At 43.0% G+C, this 17,347-nt stretch overlaps 2 protein-coding genes across 2 annotated transcripts in view; both read left to right on the top strand.

The window, feature by feature from the left end:
* Window positions 1-10,543, top strand: rab25.L (RAB25, member RAS oncogene family L homeolog). Its single transcript, NM_001092754.1, has 5 exons — window positions 1-187; window positions 5,155-5,350; window positions 6,512-6,708; window positions 7,214-7,294; window positions 8,612-10,543. The coding sequence occupies exons 1-5, from the start codon at window positions 148-150 to the stop codon at window positions 8,746-8,748; spliced, it is 651 nt and encodes a 216-aa protein (NP_001086223.1). The 5' UTR covers window positions 1-147; the 3' UTR covers window positions 8,749-10,543.
* Window positions 10,544-16,449: 5,906 nt separating this feature from the next.
* Window positions 16,450-17,347, top strand: part of fkbp9.L (FKBP prolyl isomerase 9 L homeolog) — a 20,222-nt gene continuing 19,324 nt past the window's right edge. Inside the window, 1 exon segment of the mRNA NM_001086969.1 lies at window positions 16,450-16,981. Within this exon segment, the coding sequence (NP_001080438.1) occupies window positions 16,722-16,981 (260 nt within the window). The 5' untranslated portion in view covers window positions 16,450-16,721.

Raw genomic sequence — 17,347 nt, forward strand, 5'->3', positions numbered from 1 at the left:
CCCCCTCATACACTGGCAAGGGCACACATTACAGGCAGTAGGAGCCGGCACAGAGTACAAGTTCTATTTTATTAACCAGGAGGGTCCCGGGTGCCCGGCACAGAGAGACGGCACAGAAGGAGTAGGGATCAATGTGCATAGGAAATCATGGGCTCAGAGGAAGAAGACTTTAACTTTGTCTTTAAAGGTACGTGAGCCTTGGGATGATCCCCAGCAACTCCCTAATGTTTACAGTTAATCCATTTAAAGCAAATACTTTGGGCACAAGTGGCCTTGTCTGCTAAATAGAGCAATATAAAAGGCTTAGCACCCTTCAAGGAATACTCTAACACAGGAGTGCCCATACTTTACTAATGCCGGGACTATTTTAAGTGATGTTTCCCATTATGATCTACATCCATAAAAGCGTTGTTAGCATTCTGTTCCATGGAAAATATTCCTTAAATATTATATTGACTTACGAGAGAATTTATATTGGTATATTTAACAAACAACTATTTTGTATGTAACCTTAACATAATAAATATCTGAACGAAAAGAATGAAATAGGAGGGTGATTTAGACAAGCTGCTTGTTGACACTGTCTCGGAGGAGATGCTGAGCCACAAATGACTATTTCTAGTCCAGATACAGGCTGTGTATAGTTCCTTTCCCTGTGTATAAGAATTCTGGAAGGGACAGAGAAAGAATTCAGAGATTTAAGGCTCTGGCCGCTCCACCCTTTGAATTTGCCCTCCACCCTAGTGTATGGGGTAACCTCAGGACTAGTATTGTAACCTATTTTGGAGGAAAAAAAATGCAGAAAAAATATTTGGCTGGTTTAACGCCACATTATTTCATTACGTTAAATCTTAACTTCCCCTTTTATATTGTCAGATTAGTACTTCCCCTTGTATAAAGTAGAACTGACGTTATTTACCCTAGTATGAATGGGACTTAAGAGTGTAAGCTCCACTAGGCCAGGGAATAATGTATTATGTGGGATATGTCGGCGCTTTACAAAATAAAGGATAATAATAGGAAATGCCATGGGCACAAATCCTCCGTTTCTTTATTGTCGGATTATGTGAGGATGGGACGGAATGAAACCTGGTCCTGTGTTTGCTCTTAGTAAATATCATACCGCACCTTTATGGCCCTTGTCATATCACTGCCGTGAGAGCAGAAACGAGAGCCGTTGTTATCCGTGAGTGAGCCACAGGCAAACACTCATGCCTACCAGATGAGGTTTCACTTTAAAGGGATACTGTCATGGGAAAAAACATTTTTTTCAAAATGAATCAGTTAATAGTGCTGCTCCAGCAGAATTCTGCACTAAAATCCATTTCTCAAAAGAGCAAACAGATTTTTTTATATTTAATTTTGAAATCTGACATGGGGCTAGACATTTTGTCAATTTCCCAGCTGCCCCTGGTCATGTGACTTGTGCCTGCACTTTAGGAGAGAAATGCTTTCTGGCAGGCTGCTGTTTTTCCTTCTCAATGTAACTGAATGTGTCTCAGTGGGACATGGGTTTTTACTATTGAGTGTTGTTCTTAGATCTACCAGGCAGCTATTATCTTGTGTTAGGGAGCTGCTATCTGGTTACCTTCCCATTGTTCTTTTGTTTGGCTGCTGGGGGGGGGAAGGGAGGGGGTGATATCACTCCAACTTGCAGTACAGCAGTAAAGAGTGATTGAAATTTATCAGAGCACAAGTCACATGACTTGGGGCAGCTGGGAAATTGACAATATGTCTAGCCCCATGTCAGATTTCAAAATTAAATATAAAAAAAATCTGTTTGCTCTTTTGAGAAATGGATTTCAGTGCAGAATTCTGCTGGAGCAGCACTATTAACTGATTCATTTTGAATTTTTTTTTTTTTTCCCATGACAGTATCCCTTTAAAGGGGCAGTAAGGGGCATTTGCAAAGCCAGGGACTCCTTCCAGCCTGAAAGTGAAAATGCTGCCTGCCAGTGGCGTAACTAGATATTACTGGGCCCCATCGCTTATTATTTTCCAGGCCCTGGAAATGTCTATAGGTTGACTTGTTTTACCAATATTTATTGAAATTGTATATGAATTAGGGTCTCATGGGCCCAGTGCAGCCGCAGGATCTGCTTCCTCTATAGGCCAGTGATCCCCAACCAGTAGCTCGTGAGCAACATGTTGCTCTCCAACCCCTTGGATGTTGATCCCAGGGTTCTCAAAGCAGGTGCTTATTTTCGAATTCCAAGCTTGAAAGCATGTTTTAATTGCATAAAACCTAAGTATAGTACCAAGTAGAGCCTCCTGTAGGCTGTCGGTCCACATAGGGGCTACCAATTGGTCAATCACAGCCCTTATTTGGCACCCAAGGGACTTTTTCATGTTTGTGTTGCTCCCCAACTCTTTTTACATTTGAATGTGGCTCATGGGTAAAAAAAGGTTGGGGATCCCTGCTCTATAGTTATGCCCCTGCTGCCTGCCCTGGGGCCTGTGCCTCTACTTGCAACTCCATTTGGTGGCACCAGCTGTAGTTCTTTTTGCTAAAACTCTAGGGCAGGGGTCCCCAAACTTTTTTACCCATGAGCCACATTGTTGGTGAGCAACACAGGTATGAAAAAAGTCCCTGGGGTAACAAATAAGTGCTCTGATTGGCTATTTGGTAGCCCCTTGTGGACTGGCAGCCTACAGGAGGCTCTGTTTGACCATAAACCTAGTATTTATGCAACTTAGACTTGTCCCTAAACCAGAAATCCAAAAATAAACACCTGCTTTGGGGCCACTGGGAGCAACATCCAAGGGGTTGGTGAGCAACATGTTGCTCATGAGCGACTAGTTGGGGACCACTGCTCTAGGGGTTATGTAATAACAAAGTTTGCCCCATGTTACACTCACAGGTCACATATCTTCAGGTGGTTCATATCTGCTGGGTAGTTGCCCACTGGGGCATCGCTACAGGGAAGTACGATAAAAGCCCTAGTGCCCTGACGTTTATCCTATGCAAGCAGCGAGTGTGTAAACATACAATTATCAGTACTAATGTTTGCACATAAATCCTTCCAAGCCAAAGCAATACACCTGTACAGTATAATATCATCAAGCTAATGTGTCTGTGACCACAAGGAGCCATGGATTTGCATTTGCAGAGCTATCCGGTTTCTAAGTTCAGGGACTCTAGCAACCAGACCTTCCCCAAACATTGCCTGGTAACTATGGTTAGTATAATGCGAAAAATGAAATAACCAATACCTTGTTCAGATGCGGGGTGATCCCAAATTTATTGTAGTGCTCTTGACATGTGAGTCATGTTCAAACGTTTCGGGACAAACAAATGCCCTTCCTCAAGTGACTTGAGGAAGGGCATTTGTTTGTCCCGAAACGTTTGAACATGACTCACATGTCAAGAGCACTACAATAAATTTGGGATCACCCCGCATCTGAACAAGGTATTGGTTATTTCATTTTTCGCATTATATTATTGCTGGCGGTGGAAGAGGCCAGTACCAATACCTTCCCCAAGTTTTTCTATTTTTCTGAAAACTATGGTTAGTATGACAGTCCAAACCAAAGAGCTGGTTAAATAATTGACAACAAAAAAAGTTGAAGACCAACTGAAGTTGTCTTTGAATACTACTACTGCAGAATCTCCCAAACTATAGGGCTTGGGGGGTGGTGGCTGTGGGTGGATTCAGACTAAAAGGGATACTGTCATGGGAAAAAAATATATTTTTCAAAACACATCAGTTAATAGTGCTGCTCCAGCAGAATTCTGCACTGAAATCTGTTTCTCAAAAGAGCAAACAGATTTTTTTTATATTTAATTTTGGAATCTAACATGGGGCTAGACATATTATCATTTCCCAGCTGCCCTCAGTCATGTGACTTGTGCTCTGATAAACTTCAGTCACTCATTACTGCAAGTTGGAGTGATATCACCCCCCCCAGCAGCCTAACAACAGAGCAATGGGAAGGTAACCAGATAGCAGCTCCCTAACACAAGATAACAGCTGCCTGGTAGATCTAAGAACAGCACTCAATAGTAAAATCCAGGTCCCACTGAGACACATTCAGTTACATTGAGTAGGAGAAACAACAGCCTGCCAGAAAGCAGTTCCATCCTAAAGTGCTGGCTCTTTCTGAAAGCACATGATCAGGCAAAATGACCTGAGATGCACCTACACACCAATATTACAAATAAAAAATACACTTGTTGGTTCAGGAATTAAATTTAATATATTGTAGAGTGAATTATTTGCAGTGTAAACAGTGTCATTTAGAAATAAATACTGAATCATAAAAATCATGACAGAATCCCTTTAAGGACAGCTGAGATCTGGGGAGACTTTTCATTTGCTCCCCTCGATATATTGGAATCTCAAGCTGAAGGTTTGGTAGGGTGCTCTCAGCAGGCGGATCAATGATCATAGTAGAATTTATTAATGAAGGTTTCTCTCCGACCTTCTCAACAGATGATTTGTTGGACAGGAAGGCCACAATTCTATCCCTATACAGGGGCCAATAAGACGCTGACTCAGTTTGAGTCACATTGAAGTATCTGTACTTACATTAGGGGACAGTGCACATCCCAGTGAGGAGTCATATTAGCTCATCACTGGGATTTTCATTGGGGCGTCTCCTGGGTTGGAGCCTCTATTTCTATAATGTGATGATGAATGCTAATTTATTCGAGGGCCCGGATTACTGTATGTTTAACGACATGATAAAGCTGTACATTTAAGGAAGACTCAGCACCCAGAAGATTTACACAACACAGCCCTGTATTCTGTTTGCTAATTATCACCTTTCATGCGAGATGGAAATAATATCCATTGTAAAGCCCAACAAATCACTTTTTATATTTGTGTATGTTAATAAAATCCCCAAGAGATGCTTTTATTAAAATAATTATAACCCTTATTGGCTAAGGCTTTCATAGAAAGTTACATCACAGACTTCTAGCCAACATTTATTATGCTGCCCTTTCCATACATGTTAGGCTTTACAGCTGCTATCTGGAACTGAGTGCTCTCCGCTGTTATTCCTAAATCCCTTTCCATTAGTGAGTTGCCTAAATAAAAATGACCATTCCCAGCTGTATTTAGCTTGTTTGTTACTGTGGCCTAAGGGCCCAACTCTACATGTATCCACTATGAAACTCATGGACCCTTTTCTTACTGTTTTGGTCGACAGTGGTTCTGATTGGAGAGTCCGGGGTGGGCAAAACCAACCTCCTCTCCAGGTTTACGAGGAATGAGTTCAACCACGACAGCCGCACCACCATCGGAGTGGAGTTCTCCACCCGCACACTAACGATAGATGGGCACCTGGTGAAATCTCAGATCTGGGATACGGCCGGCTTGGAGCGCTACAGAGCAATTACCTCTGCGTATGTATTAAAGGGAATATATGGTTTTAATGGTTTCACTTTGAGATCCAACATTTAGCCCAAGATTCCCCCTTTAGCGCATAACTAGGTTAAAAATATATATAAGGCTTTGTTATATCAGCCTTAGTTCTAAGAATATCTTGGACGGCAAAGACGAGCTCCACATCTCCATCCTCACTGAGGGCTTTTCTTCTTGGTACAAACCTTCTCGACAAAAAAGTGGAAATGGGTGGGGGGATACAGGGTTGCCTGGTTACAGTTGGTGCGTGGAGTTAATCTTCCTTTTGTCATCATGGATATAACCTGAAAGAACATGGAAGGACACGGGGTTGATTGTGTTTATATAAAACAATTGAGGTCAGTTATGAGTGGAATGTGGCCTTGCCCTTCACACAGTCTTTTATCAGCAGTTGCGCCTGAGGAAATATTAGGCCTCCTTTACACAAACTGTCATTTTCTTCAACCGAAGGCTTATGGCACATCGACAGTTGTGAGGAGTGTCAAAAAAATGGGCGTGTGCCGTAAGATAAACATCAGGTGTTATTGCTGCCAATACCAACGAGGCAGATAATATAAGTTATAGCTCCCTGAGACTGGAGACTTTGCACCTGTATACTGGGCCTGTAAGATTTTGAGCAAAGAGGAGTGCCTGTTGTCTGAGGTTAGCGATTATAATCTCTGGTGGCTGGTGCCAACTACCCAATGATTCACCCTTTACTTACCTTTTAAATTCAGTTGTCACTATTACTAGATTGATTGCGGTTGGTGGTCTTAAACTGGACATAAACGTGCCGATAAAATCTGCAGATAGACCAAGTCAGCAGCTTATTGGCCCTTGTGTGGGGCCCTTGACGGCTTCCCCGATCTGACTTTGGCCAGATGTCGATAGGGCAGGGTTAAAATCCAGTCGGCTAGCTGACCGCATCTGTTTATTGATATGGTCCCGCGATCCGACCATCCGCATTCCATAAATTAAGTAACCGATCACTGGGCCCTAGGGCCCATGATCAGATGAGCCAGATTTTGCCCACCTCAATGTGGGCATATCGGGCTTAGATCCGTTTGTTTGGCGACTCTCTGTGTATGGCCACCTTTAGTCCCATCCTATGACAAGGAAAGAACAATGTGGCTGCTAATGCTAATATAGGGTTCTTCTCTTAGTTATTACAGGGGAGCAGTTGGGGCTCTCTTGGTCTATGATATCACCAAGCACCAGTCATATGAAAGTGTGGACCGGTGGCTGAAGGAGCTGTATGATCATGCAGATGCCAGCATTGTTGTCATGTTGGTTGGGAACAAAAGTGACCTGAAGGATGAAGCCCAGGAGGTGCCTTCAGAAGAAGCCAAAGCATATGCAGGTAAGACAATGAGTGCTCCAATAAGAATGCACCCTATATCTAGAAGGGCTTTACCTTAGACAGAATGATGTCATGTTAATGAGAGATCCTTCCATCAAATAGCTGGTGCCCGATGTGAATCTAATTTTAGGTGCCCCTACACAGTATTCATATTGGTATTCAGGGCTCCAGCAATAAATGTTGCACGGCCTGTACTCTCAATGGCAGGGGGCCAAGCGTTTGGCAGAACACGCCTAAAAGTCCATTATATAATAAAAACTAGAAGTAACAGATATTGCAGAACCAAATCTCGCATTATCTGAAGCAATTTAAGGATCATGGGATGTTGTACAGCCTAAGTGCCATCATTTGTGAATGAACCTCATATGAAACTGCTGGTGTTTTTTTTTTTACTAGATGTGAAACAATGAGTTTCTGTACAGATGACACATCGTTTACATGTGACTTATATCCTGTAAAGCTACTTCCTGAAACAATGACCCATTATTCTCCTTTCCCCTGACAGAAAGAAACGGACTGCTCTTTATAGAGACGTCAGCCTTAGACGCCACCAACGTGGAACTGGCCTTTGAAACAATCCTCCGAGGTGCGTGCAATACAGCAGGGCAGGCCTGTTTCATTTACACCTGTGTAGATGCAGTAGGTGATAAAATCACATTATATCATATTAGTAAAGGAACTGGCCTGGGGCACAAGTGCCATTTTACTGTTGTATCACTGTGATTTCATACAGATAATATGTTAGGAATTTCCCTTATGAAATGGATTTATGCCACTTAATTATCACAATCACAGAAAGAGTTTTAGAGTAACGGCAGATGGGAAGATTTGGGGAGATTAGTTGCCCTGCGACTAATCTCCCCGAACTGCCTTCCTGCCGCCTAGAATGTAAATCAGCGGCAGGTTGGCACTTGGAGCGTTTCCTCACGAGGCAACTTTGGGCAGCTTCGGAAAACGAATCGCTCCGAGTGCCATCCCGCTGGCGATTTATATTCTAGCCGGCGGAAAGGCAGTTTGGTCGCTCTCGAAGAAGAGGAGATTTGTCGCCGGGCGACTAATCTCCCCGAATCGCAGCGTGTGTCTCTGCCTTTAGGGTAAGGGCACACCTGGCAATTTGGGGAGATTTAGTCGCCTGGCGACTAATCGCCTCTTCTTTGGTGCGACTAATCTCTCCGAATGGCTTCCCCCTGTCTTGTGCCAGCTATAATGAAAAGTCACCTGCGGCATGGCACACGCGGCGCTTCGTATTCTGCAGTTGCCTCACGAGGAAACTTCGGGTGACTTCGCAATACGAAGCACCGCGTGTGCCATGCCGCAGGCGACTTTTCATTACAGCCAGCACAAGACAAGGGGAAGCCATTCGCGGAGATTAGTCTCCCCAAAGAAGAGGCGATTAGTCGCCAGGCGACTAAATCTCCCCAAATTGCTAGGTGTGCTGTTACCCTTAGAGCAGGGATCCCCAACCTTTAGAACCGGTGAGCAACATTCAGAAGTAAAAGGAGTTGGGGAGCAACACAAGCATGAAAACTGTTCCTGGGTACCAAATAAGTGCTGTGATTGGCCATTTAGTAGCCCCTATGTGGATTGTCAACCTTCATTGAGGCTCTGTTTGGCAGTGCACCTGGTTTTTAGACAACAAAAACTTGTCTCCAAGCCTGGAATTCAAAAATAAGCTCCTGCTTTGAGGCCACTGGGAGCAACATCCAAGGGGTTGGAGAGCAACATGTTACTCACGAGCTACTGGTTGGGGATCACTGCCATTAGAGTATAACAGAAAGAGTTTTACTACCACTGGTTTGAGCAAACGCAGATGGAGCTACTGATAACAAGCAACAGTTGTAGCTAAAATGTCTTCTCCTAAATTGTATAGATACCATTCATTGTTCCCCTCTTCCCTCTCTAGATATCTACACGAGAGTTCTTAAGTCTAAGGGGGGAATTCAGCAGCCAAGTACGATAAACCTGTCCAAAGAGGCTTCTCCAACCCAGTCGATCACCCAGGTTACCGAGCAGAAAAGATCTTGTTGTCAGAACGTCTAGACTTGGGCCCGCGTTACAAAGAGGATTAGTCACAGCATATGAAGACCAGATGAAAAGAAGTTGGAGGCCACTGATCCAGCAATGGACTTGATCTTTCATTAAGAACTATTAATAACCCAGAGTGCTTTGGTGCTCACCCCTAAGAACTAGAACATTGGTAGGAACAATGACCTTGTCTGATGTATGTTATCGGAGCTCGTTGCACCAAAGATTCCACCATTACAATAAAAAGGTTGACCTGACCTGACATGGTACTCTTATCCCCGTCTCTCACGTCCCTACAATCAATCCTATACTCAAATTCCATAAATGATGTCTAGCCACCAATGAGACATGTGCCTCCAAGATGTCCTCCTTCTTCCCACCATACAACTATTTAAGGCAAGTTCAACCACCCTCAGCTATGTAATAACACAGAGCATTAGTAGAATCAGTACTAGGGAACAGGGCCATAAAGGGGAAGTGGTGGCTGCAGATTCCTAATCCTTTTCTAAACATTCCTGAGATAAATATCTCCCACCAGACAGCTGGAACACATATCCTCCAGTATTAAGAACAAGCCAATTTATTTATACTATTAGATGCATTTCTTGGTCGGCGCAGGCGTATCTGGCATCAGAAAACTGCTCGGTGGAATTATGGGAAAAAATGATGTATATATTATTTTCTCTTTACCCTTTACATTACCAGGAATCAGGCAGGATTTCTTTCTATTGCTGTAGTTTTTATGAACCCCGTGCAGGGCAGAGATAGAGCAGCTAATATAGTAAGGAAATAATGAAACCCAGGATAAAGATTAAAGGGATTGTTTATAAATGCAAGATTCAAGGAAGACTATGCCCCTGTACACTGTTTAATATATATGTTATTCACTGTTTCATATAAATAAAGCCTTTTTGTGAAAAATAGACTTTACTAGTAGAACAAACCATTGGATTATCTAATGGAAAACTGCCTTTAAAGTGCTAAAATCTGGCATATGTAGGGTTGCCACCTTTTGCAAATTTTTTTTCCGGCTGGTGGGGGGCGGGTACAAAAAGGGGCGTGGTGTGATGTCAAAGGGGCGGGCTGTGCCGCAAAGGGACGGGGGTACGGCGCGGCCAGGACAAAAACGAAGGACAAGCTAAGTTTACAGGGGATGGGGGCGGGCCAAGGGATCTTTTTAAGGGTATTACAAATTTACTGGCAGCTATATTACCGGTAAATTTGTAATACCGGCCCCGGCCTTGGCAGGTGTTTTACCGGCCAGGCCGGTAAAATACCGGCCGGGTGGCAACCCTAGGCATATGTGAGGCACTGAGCTCTCACACAAAACCAAGGACACACATACATGCTAGGTACATTAGCCAATGAATGGAAACTCTCTCACACTTCCTGTTACAGTTAGAGCTGCATTACTTCCTGTCAGGTGATCAGTGAGTGACACACAAATCATCACAAAATGGTGGCTCAAGGGAAAACATATAACTAGGCAGTGCCAGTATTTTTCGCAATGCTTTTCTTTTTTCAAAATAAAAACTGAGCTAGAAAACAAAAACATGTGCTTTTCCCCTAGATCACTGAGATTCCAATAGTAAATAGTAGCCTTTAAGCTGCCAATTTCTAGTAAGTGTGGACGAACACAACAGATTGTAGAATTTAACAGAGGGCAAATGGGGCCTAAAGGCAACATCATAATCACAATACTAACCCCTAAAGGTATTATTATTATTTAATGTATGAATGATCCCTTGCCATTCTCTGATTAACATAACCATTTTGTTTTCAATAAATAGTCTTTGTTTTCAACTTAAAAGCTACGTGTGTGATTTCTGTTGACTACGTTAATTCTATGAGAACTAGGTTGTGGTCTTTAAAGGATAAGTAAACCTGACCAGCAGGTGGCGCTGTTGTAACAAAATTCATTCTTATTAACAGCACATGTATCCCTAAAGGATAAGTAAACCTTTAAAATAAATGAATGTAAAATTGATGAGGGTGCTATCATAAGAACTTTTGCAATGTACATTTATTATTTATTTTGTTTTAATTCCAAGATAATAAGTGATACATGAAAACATTTTGTTACAACAGCGCCACCTGCTGGTCAGTTTCTGACCACCAAATAGTCAAGGAAGTTGTCAGGAGAAAGAAAGAGGCTGCTCTGATGTTCTTCTTCTAAGAAATAAAATAAGAAACCTTTCTAAAAATCTTTCCTAAGCAGAAGAACATCAGAGCAGCCTCTTTCTTTCTCCTGACAACTTCCTTGACTACTTGGTGGTCAGACTGGTGGGAAACTGACCAGCAGGTGGCGCTGTTGTAACAAAATTCATTTATATTAACAATATATGTATCCCTTAATAACTTGGAATTAAAACAAAATAAATAATGAATGGACGTATATGTTGCAGCAAATACATTACATTACACAAGTCCAGGGAACCTTAATAAAGACAATTGAGTTGTTATAATGCCCTACACATGAGCCCACTGTATAGTTTATGTTTCATATGTTAGCAAATGTAGGGGGATCCCAGTTACCCAAAATGTTTTTTTACAGACTTTTGCAGTCTATCAATCTAAAAAAAGGAAAAGACACCAGCATTTTTTGGACTAAAAATTGAGGAAGATCTATGCACTCCATTGCACTTCGAGCTGGCGAAGGCAAGTCTGGCGAAAGAGGTAACGTTCAGTAAAATCCACATCTTAGTGAATTTGCGGAGTAACGTCCATTTGCCAGAGTGAAAATTCACCTGCCAGAGTGCAAATCACCGCTAGTGTCTATCTCCTTCGCTAGTGAAGTGACGCCTGCGCCCGTTAGTAAATCTGTGAAGTCCCTGAAAATGGTAACGCTGGTGAATCTTCGCGTTAGTCACTTCGCCCTTTAGTAAATCTCTCCCTAGATAGGAATGGAGGAAGGCTGTGGGCTGATGACCCGGTGCTGGCAGAAGGGAGGCCGCTGGTGGTTGGAATGGGGGTCCAGCAAACCTCCCAACTGAGAGACAGTCCCTCTTTTGACAGCTCAACCCGCAGTCCCTCGTTTGTACTGGAAAGTCCAGTTTTTCTCTGCACTGAACTGCCAGAAAAAGAAACAAAGTTTCTAACTTAATTGGCTTTTGGCAGAGAACCCAGAGCAGATACTTTTGTAACAATTTCAAGATATAGTGAATAAAGTACCCCCTCTTGTAAAATATAAGGATATTATAAGTAACGAGGAGTTTCATGACCATATAAAAACACGAGGCCGAAGGCCGACTGTTTTTATACAGGTCATGGAACTCCGAGGTAACTTCTAATATCCTCATATTTTTCAACTGGGGGTACTTTATTTATTATAATACACAAGTTTCAGTGAGTCATGTGACAGAAATGACATCAGAACTCACTGTTTATAACTGATGACATCAGAACTCACTGTTTATAAGGTTATAATTTACAGGATATTCATGGCGTTTGTGTATTATAAGCAAATAAGTAATTGTAACAATATAAGATAACAGGTCCCTTGGGAAAAGTTAGGCTCACCTTAATTAGCAAAACTGTAATAGCGGGAAAAAACCCCAGAAATATTTATATATAACATTCATAACCTGTCAAATTTTGTAAAATGAACATGGTAATTAGGGAGTGTGGCCACAAAAACGGCCGTGTTTAAAAATATTGAAAAAATTCCATCAAGTTCAACCCCTCCAAATGAAACCCAACATCCATACACAAATATCAGTGGGTGCTGGGAGTTGCAACTACAACGGCACATTGAGCGACACTGATATAAAGTGTTACTGTTGCCATCTGCTGGCTCCATCTTGTTCTACTCTTACCATCAAACGATGCAGCTCCAGCTACTGTATCTGTCTGATGTGCTTCCAGGGGCCCTTAGTTATAAGCAGGAATTGTAACAGATGTAACAAGTGTCGTTCTTGTTTGACTGCAATGAAGGCAGCTGTGCTTGGGGGTCAGTAAAAATTCCACGTCTGTTAGGCATTAGGGAACATTTTATGGCTCTGCTAGATCTGACTTGTGCAAAAAAAAAGGCAAGCTTTAAAGGGTAACTGGGAAACATCAACAAATATTTGTGTGTGGGGTTGTACTAGGCTTCTGTGTGACTTCTACTGTACACGCTAATTGTGTATGTAAAGCTAAAGCCCTTATGTCAGATACTGTATCTAAACACTTCCAAATACTGTACTGGCAATGTTACACCCTTTGTTGCACCCAGGCCTGGACTAAAGGTGTCTTTCCTATGCTATGCCCTGCACTGCTGGTCCTGACTACATCTTCCACTGAAACAATGCAGCAGTAGTCACTTTTCCCCCATAATGCAAACCCCCGGGATTTGATTCCTGTATAATTTCTCCCATGATGATACTCACCCTAAGGGTAGGACTACATGGACGTTTTTGGCGCAATCCGACGTGCTGCAACAAAACGCCTGCGTCAGATCGCATGCAATGGAAATACGGTAAGTAATGGAAATGTCGCATGGTGTTGCAGCGTTGACGCGTCACGACTGTCGGATGCGTGCGGCGTCTGATTCCGACAGTCGTATCACGTCGGATCAACGATGCAACACGTCAACGTCGCATGCAGTCTGACGCGGGTGTTTTGTTGCAGCGCATCGGATCGCACCGAAAACGTCCATGTAGTCGTACCCTTAAACAACATGGGAAGCTGTATTTTAGCTGAAATAGAAGTACAGGTATAGGATCCCTCATGCGGAAACCCGATATCCAGAAAGCTCCGAATTACAGAATGGCTGTCTCCCATAGACTCCATTTTATCCAAATAATCCAAATTTTTAAAAATTATTTCCTTTTTCTGTGTAATAATAAAACAGTAGCTTGTACTTGATCCCAACTAAGATATAATTAATCCTTATTGGAAGCAAAACCAGCTTATTGGGTTTATTTAATGTTTAAATTAATTTCTAGTAGACTTAAGGCATGAAGACCCAAATTACGGAAAGATCCGTTATCGTGAAAACCCCAGCTCCCAAGCATTCTGGATAATAGGTCCCATACCTGTACTTTATGCAGGAGGGCACCAGCTAAGGCAGGAGTGTCCATATTAATGTGAGGTTTATATTTAGTGATGTTGTCCTATTATGATCTACATCCATAAAAGCATTGTTAGCATTCTGTTCCATGGAAAATATTACTTAAATATTATATTAATTTATAAGAGAATTTATAGAGACCTATATTTCATAAACTATTACTTCTTATGTGATCTTAGAATAAATATCTGAAATAAAGCATTAAATAAAAGGGTGGTATATAGAAGCTGTTTGTTGACAGTTGGGGTCATTTATACATTTATATATTTATTTGCCAATGGTTGTATTGCCCGCATTTTTTCCTGAACGCTAAAATATTGCACTGCTGTGTGGTTTTTGCAAATTCATATTGATAGTACATTTTCGCAAATGGCTCGCAAATGAGATGGGTTTTTTCGTGAATGCGCCCACTGTGCGAGGTTGTTGTGCGCGTAAATATCGTTGACAGTAACTTAAATTTGCAATTTGCAAAACTGTTTTGCGACTATTTTCTCCATCACCAAAGTTGTGGCGTAATTCAGGCGCAGAGCGTGCACATAAATATTCACAATTTGCGAATTTTTTACATATTTAAGAAGCTATTATAAACATTCGCATTGTGAAAAAAAAAATCGCAATTCTGTTTGCACTACACTTCTATTCTATTATTCACTTCTTCACTTCTATTCTATTATTATTTATAAATGAGCCCCAATGTCTTGAGATCTACTGATCACCAGCTAAAGGTCTACTGGTAGATCTCAATCTAACTTTTGGGCACCCCTGTTGTAAAGGGATCCTAGCTGCATAGCTTTATGGAAGAAAAGGATACCAGAGCTTATACATTCTGTATGCAGGAGGGCCTCTGCTAGGGGGACTGATGCGGATGAAATAGAGTCCTGATTTAAGGGTACATTGAATGGCCTCAGTAGAGGGAACTTCAGCTACACTCAGGGCTTCCCCTGCGAAGAAGGACCCCAACTCGGTGGCAGTATAGAGGAGAACTCCAGTAAAGGGTAAACTGTAAATAGGGTGTATGCAGGAGGACCCCAACAATATAAAACTTATCAGGGCTTCAGCATGCCTCAAGGGGTGCCCCAATCCCTGGTACTTACCCCAATGGATCTCATCCTGCAGAGCAAGGTAAATTAATAATCTGCTCCGCCGCTTCCACTCTGTCTGCACCTGGACACATTACATCCACTCGAGTGCAGGTGCAAATGAGGCAGATTTCAGTGCGAAATGCAAAATCTCACCTTTCTGCCTGCACCCGAACTGAGATAAAGTTTCCTAAAGCAATAAAGGAGCAGCGGTGGAGCGGATTCTCTGCAGGCCGAGATCCATATGGTGTGGCCCATAGCCTGGAGTTGTAACTTTGAAGGCAGGGGCACACGGGCAGATTCGGGGAGATTTAGTCGCCTGGCGACTAATCGCCTCTTCTGCGGGGCGAAAATCTCCCCGAATTGCCTTCCCCCCTGCTAAAATGAAAAATCGCCTGCGCCAATGCAATCGCGTCGCTTCGATTTCCAAAGTCGACCAAAGTTTCCTCGTGAGGCAACTTTGGGCGCCTTCAGAAATCAAAGCCAATGCCATTACGCTGGCGGTTTCTCATTTTAGCAGGCGGAAAGCAGGAGGAAGGCACGTCGAGGAGATTGTCGCCCCGCAGAAGAGGCGATTAGTTGCCAGAGGACTAAATCTCCCCGAATCTGCCCATGTGCTCCTGCCCTAAGCTAAGAATGTTGGAGGGGGAGGGGTTCTCACAGCTCAATGCTGGATGTTGCACCTGGACAGTTCCAGGGAAAAAATACTAATTTTGGTCTGGTCTTGTAGGGAGCCAACGTCTCCCATCCAAAAGCATGTCCATAGTTGCCAGCCAAACATTATAATAAGAAATGGTGTATATGTCATTTTGTGTCTGCTACATTGTTTCAAAAGTCAGAACCAGCGGTGCAGAAGGGGACAGACAGCTATTGCAATCACATTTATAAACAACTGATAAACCACTGCCAATTTGTAATGAATGTATATTGGAAAGTTGCTTAGAATGACATTTATTATATTTTATATATTTTTTAATAAAAGTAAAAGTTTTGGGGGTTTATAATTTACATAATTTCTAAAGTCCCAGCAAAGGTCCCCAAATGAGAGTAGTGGAGGCTGGTCACTCCATGAATTTCACAGATTCCAAATCTCAAGAGTAAAAAGAGGGAGGGAGGGCCAATCCAGTTCTGGGCCCCGTGCCACTGATGAGACGATGAGTGGTTCTGTCTCGGATCCGCCATGAGGAATTAAAAAAGATCTTGGTCTGTTCCGCCATCTTAGCCTGAACTGAATTGAAAAGTCACATCTGTAACAATGTATTAGGTAACAAGAGTCCTATTTGTTCCTACTGGAATGTTACACTCAGTCAGTGCGAGGGGGTTGCAAGACCACCCCCATCTATCTCTCCTCCCCTCTTTCTTACAGCTGCCTCCTGGCCATAAGGGGGACTAGGCAGGGCTAGTTGATTTCCACGTTTGCATTCCTAATTCAATTGCTGGGGAGAGAAGCAAGAACACTCCCCCTAGGAGGGCTGCTTTATACATTAGGTGGGAATGGGGAGATTGTCCAGCTAAATCAATATGCAGTTCACACGAGCAGATGTGGGTGGGATTTAGGCAGTGTGGGGGGGGGGATTCAGGCTGTGGATGAAGTATAACTTTGCAGGATCACTGGGATGTCCACGGCTGCACTTCAGCAAGAGCTTGGGTTAATATCTGCACAAGGCAAGGAAGTCACTCGCCTCCATTACTATTGTGGGCAGCAGGACTGGGTGAGATAGATTAGGAGCAGCAGAGACCTGCCAGTGCCTCTAATTTAGCCCCTGCTCTGTTTCTAATTTCCCACCGCACTCACATCAAGGGCTCTAAATTTAATCCAGCCCTCTGCCTACACCCCTTGCCGTTGCCCCTGCTGTGCCATGGCTTTTAGACAGAGAACAAGCCCGGCAGCCTTCCCCAGTTCGGTGGTGCTGGGCAACCGCTGGCCGGTTCTGGCCCTTCAGGCTGCTTTCCTTGTGAGCTTCGTAACTTGCAACGATGCCCCACCGGTGCCTGACGACCAACTGCACATAGAGAAGCGATGGGTGCCCGATACCTGCCAGCGACATGTCACAGAGGGAGACTTTGTGCGGTACCACTACCATGGAACCTTCCCCGACGGGACTAAGTTCGACTCCAGGTAGGGATAATATGATCATTGAACCCAATTCTTTCATAGAGGGCCTGGGTTGGTTGAACTTCTTTAGCAGTTGGTATGACGTGTGTATGAGAATGACATTGCCCAATGATTATAGGAAATCAGTCACTTGTTAAAAGTCAGACAGATTTCATCAACTGTAGATGTTGGCACCTCGCTCATCTGGCTTACCCCATTGAAAACAGTGGGGCCAACTCTCTGCATCAATACTGCACAGGGTCAGGATTAACGATAAGGCCCGAACCAATGCTTATTTATATCACAACATTATCCAGGTGCAGATAGAGACTGGAGTGAATCTGAGCGGGTGCAAGAGTAAATAAAACATTTAGGGGGAACCGATTGCTG

Source organism: Xenopus laevis, chromosome 8L (assembly GCF_017654675.1).
Source record: "Xenopus laevis strain J_2021 chromosome 8L, Xenopus_laevis_v10.1, whole genome shotgun sequence".
Classification (NCBI taxonomy): Eukaryota; Metazoa; Chordata; class Amphibia; order Anura; family Pipidae; genus Xenopus; species Xenopus laevis.